The sequence below is a fragment of the Trichosurus vulpecula genome, chromosome 8 (genome assembly GCF_011100635.1).
Source record: "Trichosurus vulpecula isolate mTriVul1 chromosome 8, mTriVul1.pri, whole genome shotgun sequence".
Classification (NCBI taxonomy): domain Eukaryota; kingdom Metazoa; phylum Chordata; class Mammalia; order Diprotodontia; family Phalangeridae; genus Trichosurus; species Trichosurus vulpecula.
Genome location: NC_050580.1, coordinates 37,933,277 through 37,955,278, shown reverse-complemented (window position 1 = coordinate 37,955,278; position 22,002 = coordinate 37,933,277). Strand labels below are relative to the sequence as shown.

At 38.9% G+C, this 22,002-nt stretch overlaps 1 protein-coding gene across 1 annotated transcript in view; it reads right to left on the bottom strand.

The window, feature by feature from the left end:
- The window catches only part of LOC118828046 (cytochrome P450 2C23-like), a 32,327-nt gene extending 12,932 nt beyond the window's left edge, over window positions 1-19,395 (bottom strand). Inside the window, exons 1-4 of the mRNA XM_036734434.1 lie at window positions 19,219-19,395; window positions 10,214-10,376; window positions 9,759-9,908; window positions 9,238-9,398 (exon numbers count right to left, since the gene is read on the bottom strand). Of these exons, the coding sequence (XP_036590329.1) occupies window positions 9,238-9,398; window positions 9,759-9,908; window positions 10,214-10,376; window positions 19,219-19,395 (651 nt within the window). The remainder of the gene's footprint in view (window positions 1-9,237; window positions 9,399-9,758; window positions 9,909-10,213; window positions 10,377-19,218) is intronic.
- Between the last annotated feature and the right edge of the window lie 2,607 nt (window positions 19,396-22,002).

The following is a 22,002-nucleotide window of genomic DNA, read 5'->3' as shown; positions in this document are numbered from 1 at the left end:
GATATGAACATTTTTATAGCCCTTTGGGCATAGTTCCAAATTGCTCTCCAAAACAGCTGGATCAGTTCACAACTCCACCAGCAATGTAACAGTGTTCCAACTTTCCCACATCCTCTCCAGCATTTATCATTTTCCTGTTTTGTCATTTTAGCCAATCTGACAGGAGAGATGTGGTACCTAATTGTTGTTTCAATTTGCATTTCTCTAATCAGTAGTGATATATAGAATTTTTTCATATGCCCATAGATATCTTTAATTTCTTCCTCTGAAAACTATCTGTGCATATCCTTTGAACATTTCTCAGTTGCAGAATAAGTTGTATTCATATAAATGTGACTCAGATCCCTATATATTTTAGAAAGGAGCCCTTTATCAGAGACACTGGTTATAAACATTTTCTCCCAATTTTCTGCTTCCCTCCTAATCTTTGTTGCATTGGGTTTTTTATACAAAACATTTCAATTTAACATAATCAAAATTATCCATTTTGCATTTTGTTATGCTCTCTATCTCTTGTTGTGTAATGAATTCTTTTCTTTTCCATAAATCTGATAGGTAAACTATTCCTTGATTTCCCAAATTACTTATAATATAAGGCTTTATTCCTAAATCATGAAGCTATTTTGACTTTTTTTGGTAGATGCTATTTATCATTTTAAGGACGGCTCCATTTATTCCTATGTTTTCTAGTGTTTTTAATAGGAATGTGTGTTGTGCTTTGTCAAAGGCTTTTTCTATGTCTATTGAGATGATCATATGGTTTCTTCTAGTTTTGTTGCTGATATGAACAATTATGCTGATAGTTTTCCTAATACTGAACCCGCCTTGCATTCCTGGAATAAAGCCTACCTGGTTGTAATGTATTATTCTCGTAATAAGTTGCTGCAGTCTTTTTGATAATCTTTTATTTAAAATTTATGCATCAATATTCATTACGGAAATTGCTCTATAATTTTCTTTCTCTGTTTTGACTTTTCCTGGTTTAGACATTTGTATCTTGTGTCATAAAAATAATTTGGTAGGACTCCTTCTTCACCTATTTTCCCAAATAGTCTACAAAGTATAGGAATTAGTTGGTCTTTAAATGTTTGATAGAATTCACATGTAAAACCATCTGGCCCTCGAGATTTTTTCCTAGGGAATTCATTGATGGCTTGCTCAATTTCTTTTTCTGAGATGGGTTTATTTAGGAATTTTGCTTCCTCTTCTGTTAATCTGGGCAATTCATATTTTTGTAGATATTCATCCATATCCCTAAGGTTCTCAAATTTATGGACATTCAATTGGGCAAAATAATTCCTAATTGTTGTTTTAATTTCTTCTGCATTAGAGGTGAATTCACCCTTTTCATTTTTGATACTGGTAATTTCATTTTCTTCTTTTTTTTAATCAAATTGACCAAAGGTTTATCAATTTTATTGGTTTTTTCATAAAACCAGCTCTTGGTTTAATTTATTAATTCAATAGTTTTCTTGATTTCAATTTTGTTAATCTCTCCTTTGATTTTCAGTATTTTTAATTTGGTATTTAATTGGTGATTTTCAGTTTGTTTTTTTCTAGCTTTTTCAGTTGCATGTCCAATTCATTGATCTCCTATTTCTCTATTTTATTCATGTAAGCATTTAGAGATATAAAATTCCCCCTAAGAACTGCTTTTACTGCATCCCATAATTTTTGATATGTTCTCTCATTATTGTCATTCTCTTGAATGAAATTATTAATTGTTTCTCTGATTTGTTCTTTGGCCCACTCATTCTTTAGAATTAGATTATTTAGTTTCCAGTACTTTTTAGTTTATTTTTTGCTGGTTCTTTATTACAAATAATTTTTATGGTATCATGATCTGAACAGGATGCTTTGATTACTTCTGCCTTTTTGCACTGGACTGTGAGGTTTTTATGCCTTAGGACATGGTCAGTTTTTGAGTATGTGCCATGTACCACTGAGAAAATAAGTATATTCCTTTTTATCCCCATTCAGTTTTCTCCAGAGGTCTATCATATCTGCCTTTTCTAAAATTCTGTTCACCTCTTTAACTTCTTTCTTGTTTATTCTGAAGTTAGATTTATCAGGTTTAGAGAGAGGGAGGTTGAGGTCTCCCATTACTATGGTTTTGCTCTCTATTTCTTCCTGTAACTCCCTTAACTTCTCGTCTAAGAATATGCATACCATAGCACTTAGGGAATATATGTTAAACAGTAATATTGCTTCATTTTTTATGGTGCCGTTTAGCAGGATGTAGTGTCCTTCTTTCTTTTAATTAGTTCTAGCTTTGCTTTTGCTTTGTCTGAGATCAGGATTTCTACCCCTGATTTTTTTTTTTACTTTAGCTGAAACACAATATATTCTATTCCAGCCTTTTACCTTTACCCTGTTTGTATCCCCCAGCTTCAAATGTGTTTCTTTTAAACAGCATATCATAGGATTATGGCTTTTAATCCTTTCTGCTATTCATTTCCATTTTATGGGACAATTCATCCCATTCACATTCACAGTTATGATTACTATCTATGCCTTTTTCTCCACCCTATTTCCCCCTTTTATGCTTTTGTTTCTCCATTTCCCCTTCCACTGCTCAACAAAGTTTTGCTTTTGACCACATCCTTCCTCAGTTTACCTTCCCTCTTGATTCCCCTCCCTTATCTTCCCATTTTCCACTTGCTACATCTTCCCTACCTTCTGGACACCCCCTCCCTTTTTCCCACTTTCCCCTCCTACTGCCTGTAGGATGAGTTAGAGTTCTGTACTTATCAGCATATGTTATTCCCTTCTTGAGCCAAATCCCATGACAGTAAAGCTCAGATACTGCTCTTCTCCCTCCTTTCTTTCCCTCTACTACAATATGTTTTATGCCTCTTTATGTGATGTAATTTACCCTTTTCTACTACCTTCTTACTTCTTCTCCCAGAAACATCTCTTTATATCTCTATAATTATATTTATACCATTATATTGGTTATTTTATACTGACATCCACAGTATATGAATATCCCTTTCAATTGTCATAATAAGTATACTATTCTCAAGATTGACATATATAAATCATATATATATATATATATATATATATATGTATGTATCAAGCATATATAAAACAAAATAATCCTAAGTAAGGATGTAATTAATTAGCCTTATTGATTAACTAGGGTTTTCCCCCAATTTCCTATTTATGTCTCTCTTGAGTTTTGTATTTGGAGATCAAATTTTCCATTGAGCTCTGGCCTTTTCATCAGGAAGTTCTGGAATTCCCTTATTTTATTGACTGTCCATCTCCTTGCCTGGAAAATTATGCTCAGTTTCTCTGGGTAGTTGATCCTTGTTTGCAGTCCATTCTCCTTTGACTTTCAGAATATCATATTCCAACATCTCCTGTCATTTAATGTAGAAGCTGAAATATCTTGCCTGATCCTGACTGTATTTCTGTGATATTTGAATTGTTTCATTCTAGCTGATTGCAATATTTTCTCCTTGACCTGGTAGTTCTGGAATTTGGCTATAATATTTCTTGGAGTTTTCAATTTGGGATCGTCTCCCAGCATTGATCAATGGCTTCTTTCGATGTGAGTTTTACCTTCTGGTTCTAGGACCTCTGGGTAATTTTCTTTAAGGATTTCATGGAAGATACTGTCCAGGTTCTTTTTTCATCGCAGCTTTCAGGTAGGCCCATAATTCTCTGATTGCCTCTCCTGGATCTATCTTCCAGTCCGGTTGTTTTTCCAGTCAGATATTTCATGTTTTCTTCTATTTTTTCATTTTTTTGATTTTGTTTGACTGATTCTTGATGTCTCATAGAGTCATTAGCTTCTACTTGCCCAATTCTGATTTTTAATGTTTTGTTTTCTTCCTTTGTCTTCTCTATCTCCTTTTCCATTTGGTTGATTTTATTTTTCAATGAGACATTTTCTCCAATTATATTCTGATTTTCTTTAACCACTACCCCGATTTTACCTTTTAAAAATTTGTTTTCCTCAATGATTTTTTTTCCTTTTTTTCCATTTTTTCTTTTACCTCCCTAATTTGGTTTTTAAAGTCCCCATTGAGTTATTCCAGGAATGCTTTTTGGCCTGGAGACCAGTTCACTTTCCCTTTTGAGGTTTCAGATGTGGGTAGTGTTCATGCTGTCCTCTTCTGAATTGATATTTTGGTCTTCCCTGTCTCCATAATATGAGCCAACCATCTTTGAAAGCTTCTTACAATTCTTTTTCATGGTGTTTTTTTCCCCTCCTGGTTTCTGAAGTGGATGCCTTTTTCTGAGGCTCATGAGACTCTGTCCCAAGTTTCTTGTGTTGGGATCTAGCTTTATGTGCTATGGCCTGTGGTTTCATGAGGTATGCGGAGGGTGGTCTGCCTGCTGGGAACCTCCTCTTCCCCAGGACCTGCTCTACAGCAGGGTTGGTCTCAGCTCTTATCTGTGTTGGTGTCTGCCACTTCCCCTGGCTGTGCAAAGCCAAGTCTGGAGTCCTGGCATTGACATTAGTTAACTCCAACCCCTGGGGCTCAGTTACTTTTGTTGCTCTGCTAAGGTGAGGGCTGCTGGGACACCTCTCTACCAGCACTAGTCTCCTTCTGCCACCACAGGAAGGGCCCTCTCCCCCACTTCTCTCGCTACTGAAGCCTCCCTTCCTGCTCCTCTGTTTCTCCTGATGTTTTATTCTCTGGGTTTATTCAAGGGAGGGATATGAGCTGTTTTGCCTGCACATCCTGGCTCCCAGGAGTCCAAGAAGGTGAGTTTCAAACCTTTAGACCATGGGTTGAAGGCCTCAGGGCTAGCTGCTCCTGCGGCTGCAGGTTCTGTGCTCCAACAGACTCCTGTCATGGGCTGAGAGGCCTGGGGCTCGATCGCGGCCATAGCCAGTACTTCTGCCCTAGGCCTGTTCCTGCTCCAGCGTTCTGCTCACCCAGTGCTCTGCCAGACCGTCAAGCTGGCCAGATTCTTCTGCTGTTGCTGGTTGGTTTGGTCTGGTGCCCTGGCATTTGCCCCGGGGTTGGAGGCCTCTGGGCTAGCTGCTCCCTCGGCCACAGACTCTGCACTCTGACATACTCCTGTCCTGGGCTGGGAGGCCTGGGGCCTGATTGTGGCTGTAGCAAGTACTTCTCCTCTGGGCTTGTTCCTGCTCTGGCTTTTTGCTCACCCAGGGCTCTCCCAGACCTGCATGCTGGCTGGATTCCTCTGCTGTTTGCGGTTGGTTTGGTCTGGTTCGCATCTGTGTGCCTGGCGTACCTGCACCTTTCAGTCTACTAGTGGCTTCTAACTCTCTCAAATCTGCTCAGATTCACCTTTTTAGATTTATCTGACAGAATTTGTGAGAGGGCTCCAGTAGTTCCTTCCTTTCACAGTGCCGTCTTGGCTCTGCCCTTGTGTTCCTAGTTTTTAATCACTTTTTTGGCCAAATAGTGAGTCCCTGCCCCAGTAGCTGGTGGAGTTTGTCTTATATCTAGCATTAGGCTACCAGATTAGCTTGTTTCTAATTGCAGTATACTCCATCTATTTCACTGACCTATCTTTCTATTTTGAAATGAATAACAAATCATTTTGGGATCTGATACTGCTAGGCTCCCTTCTGATCCCATTTACTCATGATTTTTCTTGAGGTTCTCTACATTTTGTCCTCCAGATAAATTTTATTATCATTTTTCCAAGCACTATCAAGTAATCCTTGGATTTAGATGACATTACATAAGTAAATAAATTGAGGTGGTATTGCCATTTTTGTTATATTAGTCCAGCCTACCTATGAGCAATTAAGATACTTTTAATTACTTGGGTCAGTCTTCATTTCCATGAAGGAAGCCTTGTGCTTGTTGTATTCAAATCGTTGCTATATACAAGTTTGTAGGTCAATCCCCAATTATTTTATATGTGCTAGAGGTTTGTTAATGGAATTTCTCTTTCTATCATCCTCTGTTCACTTTAGCTGGTAGCACACAGAAATATGTATGGCATTGTTAAAGTTACTAGCTGAAATATCACTTTGAGGTTAAGGAGTAATTAATGTTTCCTCTACTAAAAAGTCATCCTAATGTGCCCACTCTTGATACAAATGTGATCATGTCCTGCCAAAGGATCTTTTACCAATGCGGAAAGGCTTCCAAGAGAAGATATGACATACCCTTAGCATTTTATCTGTGTTTGATGGTCATTGAGTCAGAAGGTATGCTGGATAATGAGCTTTCTCACTGTACATTCAATTAAATGAGTCTGTACTAATCAATTATTAATCCACTGAGGTCAATTCAATTAATATTTATAAAGCACTTAATCAATGTAGATCAGAATATTGGGTGTTCAGAGAGATACAAAGTTTCTAAAAGATATAATCCCTGCCCATGTGGAGTTCGTATTCTATAAGGGAAATAAAATAAATATACATGATTGGTGCATCAGAAAGATGCATGTAAAATCCTATGGGAGATCCTGAAGCATAGGATCACTGCTGATTGCAGGGAACAAGGGAGGCTTCATGGAGTATGTGGCATTTGAGTTTGACTATAATGAATTGGTAGAAATTTGGTATGTTAAAAGGGAACCTGAATGACACTCAAAAATGTGAAAGAAGCACAGAATTTAATGTAGGACAGAGAATGGTTCAGCATGGCTCAATCATAAAGTACATGAAGGGGAGTAGAATGTGGATGAAGATGAAGAGTTAAGGTGATGTCAGATTTAGAGGGTCTAGAATCCCAAACAAGATAGTCTTTTCTACCTCGGGGGAAGCCCCAAACTAAATTGCTTCCATTCTCTTGGTGGCATTGATGGTTATCAGATAAAAAGGAGAGTGGTGGTAAATGAAGAGCAGGTTAGTGTCTGGCTCCTATAAAATTGAAGACGAAAACTACACCATCATTTCACGAACTAGTTACCACTCACTCTCCTTGCCAACAGAGAGGGGGCTTGGGCTGAACATGGTGCTGAAAATCACAATATCAGCAAAAGGAATTGGAGATGGTAAAGATTCTTGTTTTTTTGCTAATTAGTTCATGTCTGTTTTGTAAAGATGAAATTGTTCTTCAGAAATAAAAAAAATGATAAATTAAAAAAATGGTTGGATTTGGAGTTAGAAGAGTTGGGTCAGTATACATGCCCTGTAACATATGTGGTGACCTCAGGCAAATCATGTGGCTTCTTTGTAACAGTTTCTTCCTCTCTGCAGTAACCATAAAAACAATACGTAGCATTTATATATCACTATATAAATGCCCATATTGCTTTACATATATATGCTCATTTGAGCCTCATGACAAATTTGGTAGGTGGCAGCTTGTATTATTATCATCATTATCATTATTACTATTATTATTATTATTATTCACAAGAAAAATAAGGGTGAGAGTAGTGAAGTGACTTTTCAAGGGCCATACAACTGTTAAGTGTCTGAGGGAGGTTTCAGAGTCATTCTTCCTCACTCCAGGTCTAAACCTCTATTCATTAAATTCCTCTCTTTCCCTAAATTCTATGCTTTTGTGATCTCTCAAAAGGGCAAACAGAGGAAGAGGCCTTCTGGGCAGTTAGAAGTAGTGAGTGTGGTGTTAATGTGATTAAAAATCTTCCCCTCTCACTTAATACGCCTCAGGTAGAGTTGCTCAATGGAAGCTTGATTAGGGGAGGTTTGTTTGTAGGCAGACCCACACATTTTGTTAAGTAAGTGTTAAGCACCAAGGCCCTAAACAGGGTATGTATACCCTGTGGGTAGCCACTATGGTCAGAATCTATAGAATGCAGAATTGAGAGAACTGAGAATCTACAGAATTGAGAGATTAGAGAACTGAGAATTGTGAGAATCCAGAGATTGAAGAATCCAGAGAACACAGAATTGAAACTGAGAATTCAGAAGGAGAATTCAGCCCAACCAGAATTAGAGAGAGACCGAGAGATGGAGAGAGAAGGAGAGGGAGAGAGAGAGAGAGAGAGAGAGAGAGAGAGAGAGAGAGAGAGAGAGAACTGAAAGGACTCTGAGAACTGCAAGGACTCTCAGAACTGCAGAAGGAGAGGATCCAGACAAGCATACAGTTAGGATTCATAAGTGAATGTCTTCGGGGAGGCCCTAGCAGAGGGGAAGGATACAGGATGACTTGGCTCTTTGCTGTGATACTCTGTTTTAATCTCTTTGCTGTTAAATTGAGGTGCATTTACTGGTTTGGGGATACAATTACTGCTATGTTGAACTGGGGTTACTGGTTTGGCGATTTGATCCCCTGGAGTCTGAATAAATGTGTTTACCTCTTCTGCCTTCTATACAGACAGTCTGTTATACTTTGTGATTCCAAACTATACAGGCATATTCATGGTCACCATCGATATCATGAATGTTGCTTTACTGATACAGTGAGCTACTCTGAACAGATTCTGAGTTTCATAAGTCCTCTCAAATCTAAGCCTAAAGGGCAATTGTCTCACAACTAATTTGCCCATTGCTGCACTACCCACTGAGGAGACCAGAAATCAAAATAGTATGTGCTCCTTCAAAAGAAGCTGATATTTGAGTTAAGGGAAATCTACTTACCTTGGAAAAGTCTACATTAAAAAAAAAGAATATAAAGAGACACCAAGGTATCACATCAATTTAATTCAATTCAAATTAAGTAAATAAAATACATTAAGCATTTCTGCAGTACTCAAATATGAACAGTCTGGCTCTGTGCTAAGCTACTGTGATATAGACAACAATGAAGTATTCCCCTTCTGCAAAAATATTACATTCCTAGGGAAATGTGTTTAGCTAGAATATGTATGCCAGAATGTAAGTAGAACAGAACATGGGTAAAAGAAAATAAAGCTTGTTTTTAGTTGATGAGGATTCTTAGCTCTACTTTCAGTGAACGAAGACTTTGATCCTCCACATCCATCCACTGTAGAGGCTAGGCCATAGCAGTCCCTGAATCAGTGTAGGCTATTGGGCTAAGTGGCTTGCTCACTGTGCTTTGGCCATCTGTCCACCCTAATCCCTACAGAATACACTGGGCAGGTTCTTTCTTGATAACTATTTTGCTTGGCCACATCTATGAACACTATCCCACTTGGGATAGCTCAGGCCCCAATCCAGTTTCTCACTTTTACTTAAATATTTGTATGACCTAGTTCAGAGGCCTACTGGGAACAGACTATCTATCTGGATATTATTTGAGAGCCAAATGTATTGCATGATGTTATGATCCTTGACTGCATGCCTGTGGTACACCGATCCTGTTACTGAAACTCAACAAACAGCCACAGAATAAAAAAAGAAAACTCTGGCCTTACCTGCGTCCATGGTGAGCTAAGCAGCTGAAAGCTTTCATTTAACAGCTTTAGCAGATATAGAAATTTCTCATCATTGTACTTGAATCTATCACGGAAGAGGATAGAGCAGATCACATTGCAGGGGGCACAGCCAAGGATGAAGGTGGGATCAGTGGGCTGACCTAATGGAGAAAAAATTTACCAAAGGGGGAAAATATCTTTAACTGATATGTTTCCAATCTGATAGAAACTGGATATCTCTTCTGCTCATACCTGGATATGATGTTTAATTCCTCTAAGGCTAGTGATTATTGTTATCCTGGACAATTTTCTTTGCCCTTTATAAGGAAACTAGATAAGCTTGTAATACCTGAGTATGAAAAGAGAGAAGGTAGTTGTCTGGCCCAGCAGAGTGATTGCCTGGTCAGTAGAGCAAAGCAGGAACTTTAACAATAATTTCCAAAGCAAAAATTATGTAGGAGTGAGGATGTATGAGCAGTTCGACCCCACATGCCCAAGAACAAAAAAAAATGGAAACCAACCATTCGTTTTCCGGAGCTCCTCCACCAGGCATTGGGCTTCTTCTTGAACTCTCTCTTCAATGCTTCTCTTCCCCATGCCAAAGTTCCTTAGGGTCATCAGGGAAAATCTGCGGAGTTGTTTCCACCTCTCTCCACGACTTGCAATAACTCCTAGACAAAGGAGAAGAACAGGACATTGGTCATTCTAACACTGGAGATGGTGGAGGGCACAGTTTGCATGGAAGACATGATTTTGGGCTTAATTCATTGATCAAGATTACTTTTATTCAATTCAAACAAAATGCTATGCAGTATGATAAGTATCAGGTACCTACTACATGAAGATCTTGACCTAGGTGCTACAAACAGAACAATAAAACTGAAATCAGTAGCTATGCTCTGAGGTGGAGTGAGGGGGGGGTAGATTTTACTGGATATACTCTACCATAACCTTTGATTGAATACATTAAATTTACCTTTTCCTTTGATTACTTCATCAGTCACTGGAAGAATAGGTCTGTCTACAAACGCATCTCCTTGATCAATTAGAGCTTCCTTCAAAATATCATACCCATGTAGCACCACAACACGCTGGGTTCCAATATAAACTGTATAGATGGGGCCATATTTTTTGGCCATCTGGGGAAAGAACGCCAAGAAATAGGATAAGGTTCATTATGAAACTATATAAAGATGAAATTTACCCCCAAAACTACCTCATAACATGCCATCTGCATGTGTATATATTTGTACTTTTGCATGCATGGGCCCATATGTGGTTAATGAATTGTGTGTAGACAAAGGCTTAAGCAATGGGACAACAAAATAAAATTCTCATTTCTTTCAGTTTGCTCCTTGGAAATCCCTGTCGTTATATGGCGCAGTACTTCACTCAGAGTATCCTTCTGTGTTCCCTTGGCACCTATACAAGGTAAAGACATTGTAAAATATTTGGGGTTAATGTTGTATAGATGAATCATGGAATATGTATGAGAGGGTATGAGAGAAAGCCACACAACCCACATAAGATGCTGAGAGGATTGCCATCTCCCAGCAAAAGCTATCTATTCAAATTACCTATCATCTGATTTCTGAAAATATTTGCAGTATTTCTTCATTCATCATAGGTCAACTCAAACTGATCACTCCAAAATTACTAGTGGTCTCTGAATAGCCAAAACTGATGGCTTTATCTCAGTCCTCATTCTTCTAGACCTCTTTAGAGCATTTGACATTGTTGACTACACTCTTCTCCCGTATACTCTCTTCTCTCTGGGTTTCTCTAATCCCTCTCTCTCTCTCTCTCTCTCCTTCTCTCTCTCTCTCTCTCTCTCTCTCTCTCTCTCTCTCTCTCTCTCTCTCTCCTTCTCTCTCTCTCTCTCTCTCTCTCTCTCTCTCTCTCTCCTTCTCTCTCTCTCTCTCTCTGTCTCTCTCTCCTTCTCTCTCTCTCTCCTTCTCTCTCTCTCTCTCTCTCTCTCTCTCTCTCTCTCTCTCTCTCTCTCCTTCTCTCTCTCTCTCTCTCTCCTTCTCTCTCTCTCTCTCTCTCTATCTATCTATCTCTCTCTCTCCCTCTTTCTCCCCTGTCTGATTGCTCTTTATCAATCTCCTTTGCTGGATCATAGTCCAGATTAAACAATAGATCAATGTGTTCTCCATATGGTTTCATCCTGGGCCATCTTCTCTGTCTACACTTTCATTCTTACTAGCCTCATAATCACTATGGAGATAACGCAGAGGTCGATATATCTTGGTCTAGTATCATTCTTGAATATTCATAGGAATTTTACATTAAATAAGTATAAAATGAAATTCATTATGTATATGCTAAAAAGGCACCCTCTTCCAAACATGCTTATTTCTGGCTACAATACCGCTATATAAGCTCAGGTATAACCATTTCACTCTTCTGATCAACAAATTTCACTGGTTCCCTATTACCCCTGGGATCAAATGTAAACTTCTTTGGGATTTTACCCCCTTCACAACATGGGTGGAACCAATGTTTCCAATGTCATAATTCCTCTTCATTTATTCCATTGTTTAGAAAAGTTGGCCTATTTGCTGTTTCTCACAAAATACTATCTCCAATACCCTTGATTTGTAAGGCTTTTGTAGTCAACATGCCTAGGATGTACTTATTCCTTCTCTCTGACTGTAAGAATTCCTAATTTTCACAAATCTAACCTCAAATGATACTTTCTGCAGAAGGGCTTTCCTTCCCCTTCCCACAGGTGCTAGTGCCTTCCCCTCCAAATGCTACCTTACATTTATTTTCACCATTTTTTTCTTCTACTTACTTTGCAAATTCTCTCATTGTCCCATTGTCTTCCTCAATCTGTATCCATACTAGAAGTTTGGGCCCTCAAAAATGTGACTACTAAATCTCTCCGACTTGTATGTGGACAGTAAACACAAAATTATTGTACCATTGCAGTAAGGCAAAGATGTAGGGATACATAAGATGAGGACAACTCACAGCTCTGGAACCCTTAAAGTCTGCCTTAACAAAGGTTGATAGATGGGTTGAGTTGGAGGGTGGATCTGTTGAGAAGCTGAGCTGTTCTAAGAAAACTTCACTGGGCCATTATGCTATAAGATTAGCCCATTGCTAAGCTGTACTGTTCCCCCACTGCAGATCAGGTGTATACCCGTCGGACTAGGTTGGATTGCTCACTATTAGTGGGCCACTCCAATTCTGAGCTGACCCAGGGCAGTGGCAGTGAAGAGAGTCTTTCAGAAAGGCCTCATATACTTGGGAAGGTATGGAAGCCTCTTCGGTTCTCCATGTATGGAGTCTGAGGGTTTTCTGCCCTTCAGGCAAAATACATAATTCCAGAGAGGTATATAGAGCCTCTCTTTTATCAACCAGCTCTGTCAAGCACCAGGTGTCAGTGCAGAGAAATAAATCCTTCTTCCACTAGGATCTGAGTTCTTTTCTTAGAAATACTCTTTCATTTAAAGACCTCACTCTAGTGTAGGATGATTAGTGAGCAGTTTACTAAATCCTCATGCCTACAGGCCAAGCAATAACATAGCAACATTTATTTGTCTAATAATCACAAAACAATTCTTAGTCTCAGGTTTTCCCATGTATTAAAACCAAAATTTTCCCTTTTGTACAAATGAAACACTGGGACACAAAGCATTGAGACAGACTTTGTCCTGGGTAAGTGCCTCATCTCTGGAGCCTTCTAGCTTAGTGTTTTCTAGATGTACACTTCGTATCTGTTTTTGTCCCTTTCACCAGCAAAATTGCCAAAGGGGCAGAGACTATTTCATTTGAGAATTTGCATCATCAGCACCTTGGATAGTACCCAGTATTTACATAATTAATTCTTTATGATTAAGTGACTGAAAAAGCAAATTAAATACTCATCAAAGTAGCAACATTTTTGAAAGATTTCTCTAGGAAGATTTTGAGGGAAGAAAGGCATTTGAAGTAGATTAAAATGTATGACAAAGAGCCTCGTGGTGGAAAATTTCAAAGTACATCAGTGAAACTGCTGGCTCAGTTGGGCTCATTGATAAGATGGGGAGGAGACAGAGGAGAAATTTTTAATATATTGTTTTACATGTGTTGATAATGCATGTGAAATGACTCAGAAATGTTAAACTAAAGAATTTTGTTGAAGTTAGCAGAGCGAGAAATATTTGTCTTTGGTATAATGGCCCTCTTGGTATATAAGGCATTACCATTCCACAGGTGATTTGGGAGCAAAGATGTATTAGAAACAACAATGGGAGAGCAGTCAGAAGGCTGGAGTTAAGACAGAGATAGAAGGAGGGCAGATATTATGTAAAATGAAGGCTCTACATTCAGGAAAAAGAATCAAAACATGCTAAAATTTTAGGTCTTGTTCCCACAGGGCCTTCAGGTAAGAAAGGACCCAATTGGAATCTAGGACAATAGAACAAAGAAGCCAACCAAAAAAATAGAGGAAGAATGTGTCACAACTAGCTAGTGTATTGTAAGTTTGCTTAACAGTCCAGATTATCTATATCTAAGAGGAAGATAGTAGCATGGGTGCTAAAGAAATGACTCCAACATTCCCAATACCCTCTCTAGCATCAGGGGATAAATTTGAGGGAGGCAAGACTGGAAAATGTTTGCTTGTTCAAAGTTCTAAGGATCAATAAAGGGCTTCTGAAATCCAAGGTCAAAAGGTTAGTCCACAAGCCTAGAATCCCATATTGGAGGAAATGTGCATGCCTGCAGAGGAAGATGATAGAAAGTAGGGGTCTTCTATAGAGCTATGTGATGCTACATCTGGAATTAAGTGTAGGGAAAACAGATTGAGTAGGGCTAAGTTAGCTACAAGTTTTTGAAAACCAAATCCCTCACAATTACAGACACAAGGTACCTGTGATGAATAGCTTTGATAGAGTTGGCTTTTCTCAGCAATACGAGGTTCAAAGACAGCTCCCAAAGACTCGTGATGGAAAAAGCTATCCTCATCCAGAAAAAAATTACAGAGTCTGAATGCACATTGATGCAAACTGTTTGTTCTCTTTTTTTTCTTTTCCTTTTTCTTCTTTTTTTTGTATGTCCTTTCTCATGATTCATTTAATTGGTTATAATTCTTTTGTACAACTTGACCATTTTGGAAATAAATTTAATGTGAAGGTATACTTAGCACCTATATCAGATTACAGGCCATCTTGGGGAGGGGGAGGGTGGATGGGACAGAGGGGGAGAAAATTTGCAACTCCAAAACTTGTGGAACTGAGTATTGTAAATTAAAAATAAAAATAAATTAAAAAACAAATACCTTTAAATAAAAAACTAGAATAACATCTAGTCCTGAAAAACCTAGAATGGTTGACCCTGCAAAAAAGACCCAGGACAATGGGTTAGGAGAGGTAATGACTATGGAATGGTGGGTCATCAAGAAGAAATAGTGAAATGATTAATAAGCATTGCTTTTTTCCATGTGGAGACATAATGACTAAGACATTTACTAAAAATTGACTTGAAAACTCAAAATTATATCTTTTTAAAGTAGGGTAAGTTGGGGGGGAATCTTAGTGGCAATTGATAGCAAAAAGTTGGGGGAGACAGTAGAGGCATGACTAATCTGAACTATAGGCACAGAGACAAGGGCCTTGGAAGCCACCTTATTTCACAGATGAAGAAACTAGGTCCCAGGGAAGTAAAGGGATTGGCCCAAAGTCCCCAAAATAGCAAAGTTTGGAGGCCTCCTGACACTAGGTCCAGTACTCCATCCACTGTAACACACAGCCTTCCTCAGTACATGATATGGGTCAGATAAAAAAAATCTATCGACATCCAATGCTTCCACTTCTTTCAACTATTTTACTTCAAACATTCTTGGTTTTGTACTACAATAGAAGTCAATTAAGAACTAGAAGACTAGAACATCTGGCTGTATAATGGTGAAAGACTTTCATCCAAGCCCTTAAGAAGTATTTCCTTGGAGTTGGGAGGAGGAAGAAGATAAAACACTGGTCTTCCACAAGCCTTGGTTTTAGATTCCTTCCTTCACTTCCTTGGTCATAAAAGGAGCCCGTGAAGTTTTGAGGATATAAAAGATATAGGGACTTCCCATAAGCATCCTGGCAAGATTATTGGAATAAGTGATATCAGGGTCTAACTCATGACTCAAGGATATGACATGATAAAGAAAGTCAGTTTCAAGGCTCTACAGGGAGCACAGCAGAAAAACAACACACCACTTGAGGAGAAAATCTTAGACCCCCTAAGAAGGCCTTCCAAAGATGTGAGTTCCCCCTTGGCCAGATGTGTATACTTGAGCCCATTTCCTGTCTATGTCCGTGTAGGAAAATATGTCACAGGTGACTGAGTGACATATTTCACATCAACAGTTCTTGTTATACTACCCTTTCCCAAAAGCAAATAAAGTCTGGCTGAGTATTGATATTAACCAATAATCATGGGACAAGCCCAGTAGGGGGCGCGTGAACTGTTAGTATGATAAAAGCTCACTCCAAATCCTCAGGCCTACAGCTAAAATGTGTGGGAATAAGAGGTAGCCAAGCCCCAGAGACCCAGTCTGCTAGGGCAAGTGGGGGTTGAAAGAGCAGGGCCAAAGCAAGGGAAACAAATACACAAATAACAGACTGGGAGTACTACAGGAAACTGTGAGCTTCTGTTATGTACAAATGAGTGGTTTTGATCAGTATTTTCAATTTAATGTGATAGTAATAAACTGTCCTCTTTGCCTATGTCCTTTATTGGGCTCCTTTCTGCTAATATGAAAAAGTACTTAATTAACATCATTATATTTGGAAATTCATCAATAAAAACTGGGGAAATTTCTTTTCTTGTTACACGCATACCTATATAATTCCTTTTTTCCTTTTGGCCTGCAAAGCCTAAAATATTTATTTTCTAGTCCCAAGTAAAAAGTTTGCCGACTCTTGCTCTAGGTTTCCAAGACTTAGCTTTTGTTGCACAAAATGTTTCTTAACTAATTAAACCCAAAATTCCAAGGAAAAGCAGTGCTTGTATGAAACTTATACTGCAGTAAAATCAATGGAACGACAATTAATATTTGAAGCCCAAGTAATATCAAGCAGCTTTATGCATCTCCTAATGATTTCAAAAGTGAAAAAAAGAAGCCAAATCTCCTTGCTCACACAGGTTTGCAATGAAGATATTTTTAAGCTCAAACTATGGTTCCAGTAGCAAACAGGGCTTGTACCCTTTATTCAAGGGGAAAAAATCAATATTCCAGATACCACTTAATTGTGCCCTTGAAGAGGTATCACTTTCATATCTCTGTCAAAAGATATGAAGTCAACCTGGAATGATTTGTTCTTGATGAAAATAGGGTGGCTCTTTGTAATCATTGTGTTCCTTCCCTGGTGTCCACTGAACATATTTTTGTTGATCTGTTATTAAAATTTCCCAAAAATTGACATAAAACTCATCAGCCTTTATTTTACAGGCTCTATTTTTTTTCTTTTTGACATTTGGCTTTGTAATGATTTGAGGTTAATGGCTCCATAAAACATCAAGAAATAATAAAACACAGTCAAAATTTTAAAATAAAAATGGAGGAAGGTGAAAGGAGGAGCTTGAGCAATTGAGAAATATCTGGAGACCTTTTTCTTCTTGATTTCCATGATACTGGGATTTTCTTGTTTTTCTGTCTGGACACTTGTTCTCAATCTCCATAGCTGGATAATCATACATCTCCTGCCCACTAAGGCTCTTTTCTGGGCCCTTTTGTATTTCCACTACCTTGCAGACCTCATGACCTGCCATAATACTCTCTAACTAGTTGATCTCAGCACCCCTGGTTTGAATGATTGTTTCTAAGTAGAAGAATCCCACAACTGTATGACTAGACTTTATCACTTGTGAAAACCAGGCTCACATGGCCAACTGCTTATAAGTGATTTCTCAACCTGGAGGCCCTGTTGTCATCGCCAATTAAACATGTCCTCAATGTGAGTAATTTTTTCCCCTAAAATTTCCCCTTCCTCCAAACTTACTCATTTCTCTTGACAGAATCCAAGAGGTGGACTTCACTAGGAGGCACTTCCATTCACCCTGAGAGCCACATTTTTATATTTGACTTTCACTCTGACTTACGACCTGTATCCAATTGACTATGGTCAAGTCAGTTAGATTCTATCTTCACATCTCCTCCTATCCTGCCTCCTCACATATCCACTGACCCAATTAAGACTCTTGTCCCTTCTTGCATAGACTATCCTAATAGGCTAGTGAGACAGGCATCCCAACTATGTAACACAGCAATCACTACAAAGGAAGGAGAAGCTGGCATGTGACAGACAAGTCAAGCTACCACCAAAATGCCTTGGAAACTGAAGGAGGTTGCCCAGAACTGCTAACCCAGAGCCTTTGTGATTGACACTTTCATGGGTGGAGAATATGTAGCCTTGAGGCCACATGTGCCCTTCAAGGCTCTTGTATGCAGCCTTTTGACTGAGTCCAAGTTTTACAGAACAAATCCTTTTATTAAGTTGATTTGATCTGTGAAGTTTTGATTCTTTCACAAGGACTCACATGAGAACCTAGAGGACTGCAAGTGGCCTTGAGGCCACAGGTTCCCTGCCCCTGCTCTAGATCACTAGCTCTGCTTTGCACCCCAAGCCAAGCAGTCATCCTTTCAATGAGGAGCAATCACTGTGGAGAAGGGATCCAGCTTCTTCAGCACCACCACTACCAGTTAGTAAACAACTGATTCTAGCAGGTAGGTAAACCCAAGATTGGCAGCCTGGCCCTACTGACCTACTGCTCCTACTTCCATCCAGCCTTCCCTATTCTTAGACAGGAAAGGAACTCCTGGCAACTGTTTTTGTAAGTACTGAATGCAGAACTACTAAAGACTAGAAAAGTCCTACCAACAGAGTCCTGGGCATTGTCCAATGGTTCAGTATCAGAAAAGACATGATTTTTATCAGTGGAATTGTCATTGAATGTCCTGCATTACTATCAGTTTTGTTACTTTGCCCTAAGGACGGCAAGGCATTTCCAACTGATACGCAGCTGAAATTTCATACTCTGGACTATCTCCGTAACACTGAGCACATAGTAGGTACTTAATAAATGATATTTTTTTCTCAAAAGGCCTCCAAGTTCAACTGCCTGCTTTGAGTATCTCTCCTTTACAATGAAGACCCCGCACACTAACAAATTGAAATTCCTCTGGAAGAGTTCTGACCATGTCATTCCTCTTCTCAAATGTCTGAAGGGGCTCCCTGTTGCCTCCCTAAATTGGCATGTCAGTGCCTCCACAGCTGGTTCAAACCTAATTGTCCAGATTTAGTTTGTGTTAGCCCTCATCCCAAACTTTACATTCTTTCCAAACTCCCCTGCTGGCTTTATCATTTCTCTACTCTTTCCTTTTTGCCCAGATTGTCTCCCACTCCTGGAATTCACTCCCACCATGCCTTGCAATCAGAATCTGTTACGTCCTTCAAGGTCCAAATCAGGGGCTCTCTCCTACTTGAAACTTTTTGTGGGTCCCCCAATTACTAGTGCTTACCCTGTCCTCAAATTCCCTTCTACTTATCTATGAATTTGTTGCATTCCTCTTGTAGAACATAAGCTCCTGAAGGACAGGAACAACTTACTTTCAAGGAGAGATTGTTTCATTCACCATATGTTTCTCTCCTGCATCTGACACAGTGCTTGGCAAATAGTAAGTAATGAAGAAACTCTCATTATTTGAATGATGAATTTTTACTTTTGTATCCCCAGACCATAGTATGATGCATTAAAAAGGTAAATATTTGGTCTTGTTGTTGAATTTCTAACGCTGCTACCAAAGTTTTGACAAAATGACCCATGCTTGCCTGACATCTTTGCTAAAGGAGATATCACTCATAGAACCCATACCTCACACCATCCATGACCTAGAAATCTAAAGGACCATAAGTCCTGATTCAATGATATATTTGAAGCCTTTTTGTCTCCCCTCCAAAACTCAAGCAGCTAGAATCCAAACCCGAAATCCAGTCCCCTTACTTGTGAGAATGATGCAGCCATGTTCTTCAAATTCAATTGCAGTATGTTGCCAATAAGGGGAAGAGGAGTGGGACCTGGTGGGAGCTTCCCCCTTTTGAGTCCTTGCATCCATAGAGACAAGGTCAGGAAAAGGACAAAAGCCAGGAGGGCAGCTGTGCTGAATCCCCAAGGATCCATTGCCCTGACAGATTGTCCTACAACTTGTAGAGGTACCAGATCAGTCACTGTACTTTTATAATCATTGGTAGAAAACAAGGGGTGGGAATGTCAAAGCAATAAATTGATACTCCTTGTGAGCAAACAGGATAAGTTTTCCATTAACTAAGGTAAATTGTGCTTAATTGACTTCTTAATGATACTTTTTGTTTCTCCACCATGAAAACCATTCCTCTTGAGAGAGAAGATGGCAACAAAGTATGCGCTGACACACCCTGCCTTCTTTCTGACCACTTTAAGTAGTGCTCCACTTACCCAAGGGGCCCTCCCCATATCTATATCTATCCCTTTCTTCTCCTTCTTCTTGCTTAAATCTTTGGTGTCCTCAACATTTTTACTTCCTTCAAGATCTTCTAAGCTTTAGTCTTTCTAAGCCTGATCTGTCAGGTAGGCACCTTTCTTTGTATCAGTCCTTGATGATACTCATCCTCCAGTCATCCTTTGTACATGTCCTCACCTACTAAAGAGACCTCAAACAAAGCATGAACCCATCTCTCCACAAACCTGCACCATTCTTGCCCACAGATCTCAGATTAAGACTGTAATCAAAAGTGTTTTTTTTTATCTTCCTCCTTGGATTGATGTAGAACACATTTCTCTTTTCATCCTGACCTCCATTTTCATGTCAGATTCCAGACTCTGAAAATCACATTAGAAAGTATGTCTTGCCCCATGTTTGACTTGCCCACAGATCTTCAAAGTTTCAAAGATAGTCTAATGTTCCGTCAATGGTCAACACATGGACAGCACATCACAATGAGCTGTGCACACTTAGGTAGGGTCGCAGCTAATCACTATTCATTTATCTCCCTCTCTTCTTTTCATAGAAAGTCTATCACCTGCCAAGTTGGTCTAAAGGTGCTATTCTGCCAAAGTTTCTTGCTCTGTTGGAACAAATGATTTTCTGAGAGTTTCAGAAAGAGCATAAAAAGATAAAGAAATAAGGGACAGTGACAGCTATAGTTTTTTTTTTCTGGGAAGCCAGCGGTTAAACATTTACCAGTCCACCCCTATACTCTGACCCTGTGGAGGATTTTTAAGAGTACTTAATGGAGAGCTGCCTGTCCTGCAAAAGTATGGCTGACTTACATTTTCCATTGTAATAGGGAGTTCCTTCATTGATACAATCACAGAACCTTCATTATATGTAAAAATAATGATAATAGTAATAATATTTTGTAACATTTTCTATGTTCCTGGAATTATGCTAAAAGTTTCATAATTATTATGTCATTAGTCCTCAAAACAATATGAGTAAGTAAATGCTATTACTATCCCAATTTAACAGATGAGGAAACTGAGCCAAATGGTGGTTGAGTGACTAAAGAATAATAGCAGAAATACCACCGTGGCTCTACACCCTGTCAATATTCTGACCTTGGTCAAGTCACTTCTTATCCCTAGACTTCAGTTTACTTCCTTGGTTACTGAAAATATTAGACTAGAAGACCTAGTTCTCAAACAGTGAACTCTTATGATATTGTGATTTCCCCCTTCCCCAGCAGTCAGATCCTCCCCACCCAGTTAAAAGGTTAGGAAATTTGAGCACAGAGATATGAAGGGATTTACACAAGGCCATAAACTCAGTGAGTGTCTGGGAGCACTGGTATCCTGCCTGAACTATGGACTCACTCAACCTGAGATGAACTTCTTTCTTTTTTGTAGGAGACGTGGAGCGTGGTGATCACTCATGAACTCTTTTGAATCTAGAATGAATTTCTGAGCAGGTTTACATTTCTTTTTTTCAAATTCTAGTATTTTTTAAATTTATTTTTAGTTTTCTTCTCTCACTTCCATAAGATTTTGAGTTCCAAATATTCTCCCTCTTCCTCCCATCTCACCTTCCCAACATGGCATGGAAATTGATAAAGGGTGTACATACACATTCATATTAAACATTTTTTACATTAGTCATGTTGTGAAGAAGAAGTAGAACCAATGCAAAGGACCATGAGAAAGAAGAAACAAAAGAAATCCAAAAAAAGGAGAGAACAAATAGTATGTTTCAATCTGCATTCAGAATCCATATGTCTTTTTCTGGATATGTATGGCATTTTCAACCATGAGTCTTTTGGATCTGTCTTAGATCCTTGCATTGCTAAGAGCTAAGTCTATTAAAGTTAGTCGTCACACAATCTTGCTGTTTCTATGTACAATGTTCCCCTGGTTTTTCTCACTTCACTCAGCATCGGTTCATGTAAGTCTTTCCAGATTTTTCTGAAGTCTGCCTTCTCATCATTTCTTATGGAACTGTAGTATTCCATTACATTTGAATACCATAACATGTTCAGCATTTCCTGAATTGATTGGCATTCCCTCAATTTCCAATTCTTGGCCACCACAAAAAGAACTGCTATAAATATTTTTACATGTGGGTCCATTTTCCATTTTTATGATCTCTTCAGGATATAGACCTAGACTTGCTATTACTGGATCAAATGGTAGGCATAGTTTTATACCTCTCTGGGCATAGTTCCAAATTTCTCTCCAGAATGGTTGGATCAATTCACAACTCCACAAGCAATGCATTAGTGTTCCAATTTTCCCACATCTTCTCCAACATTTATC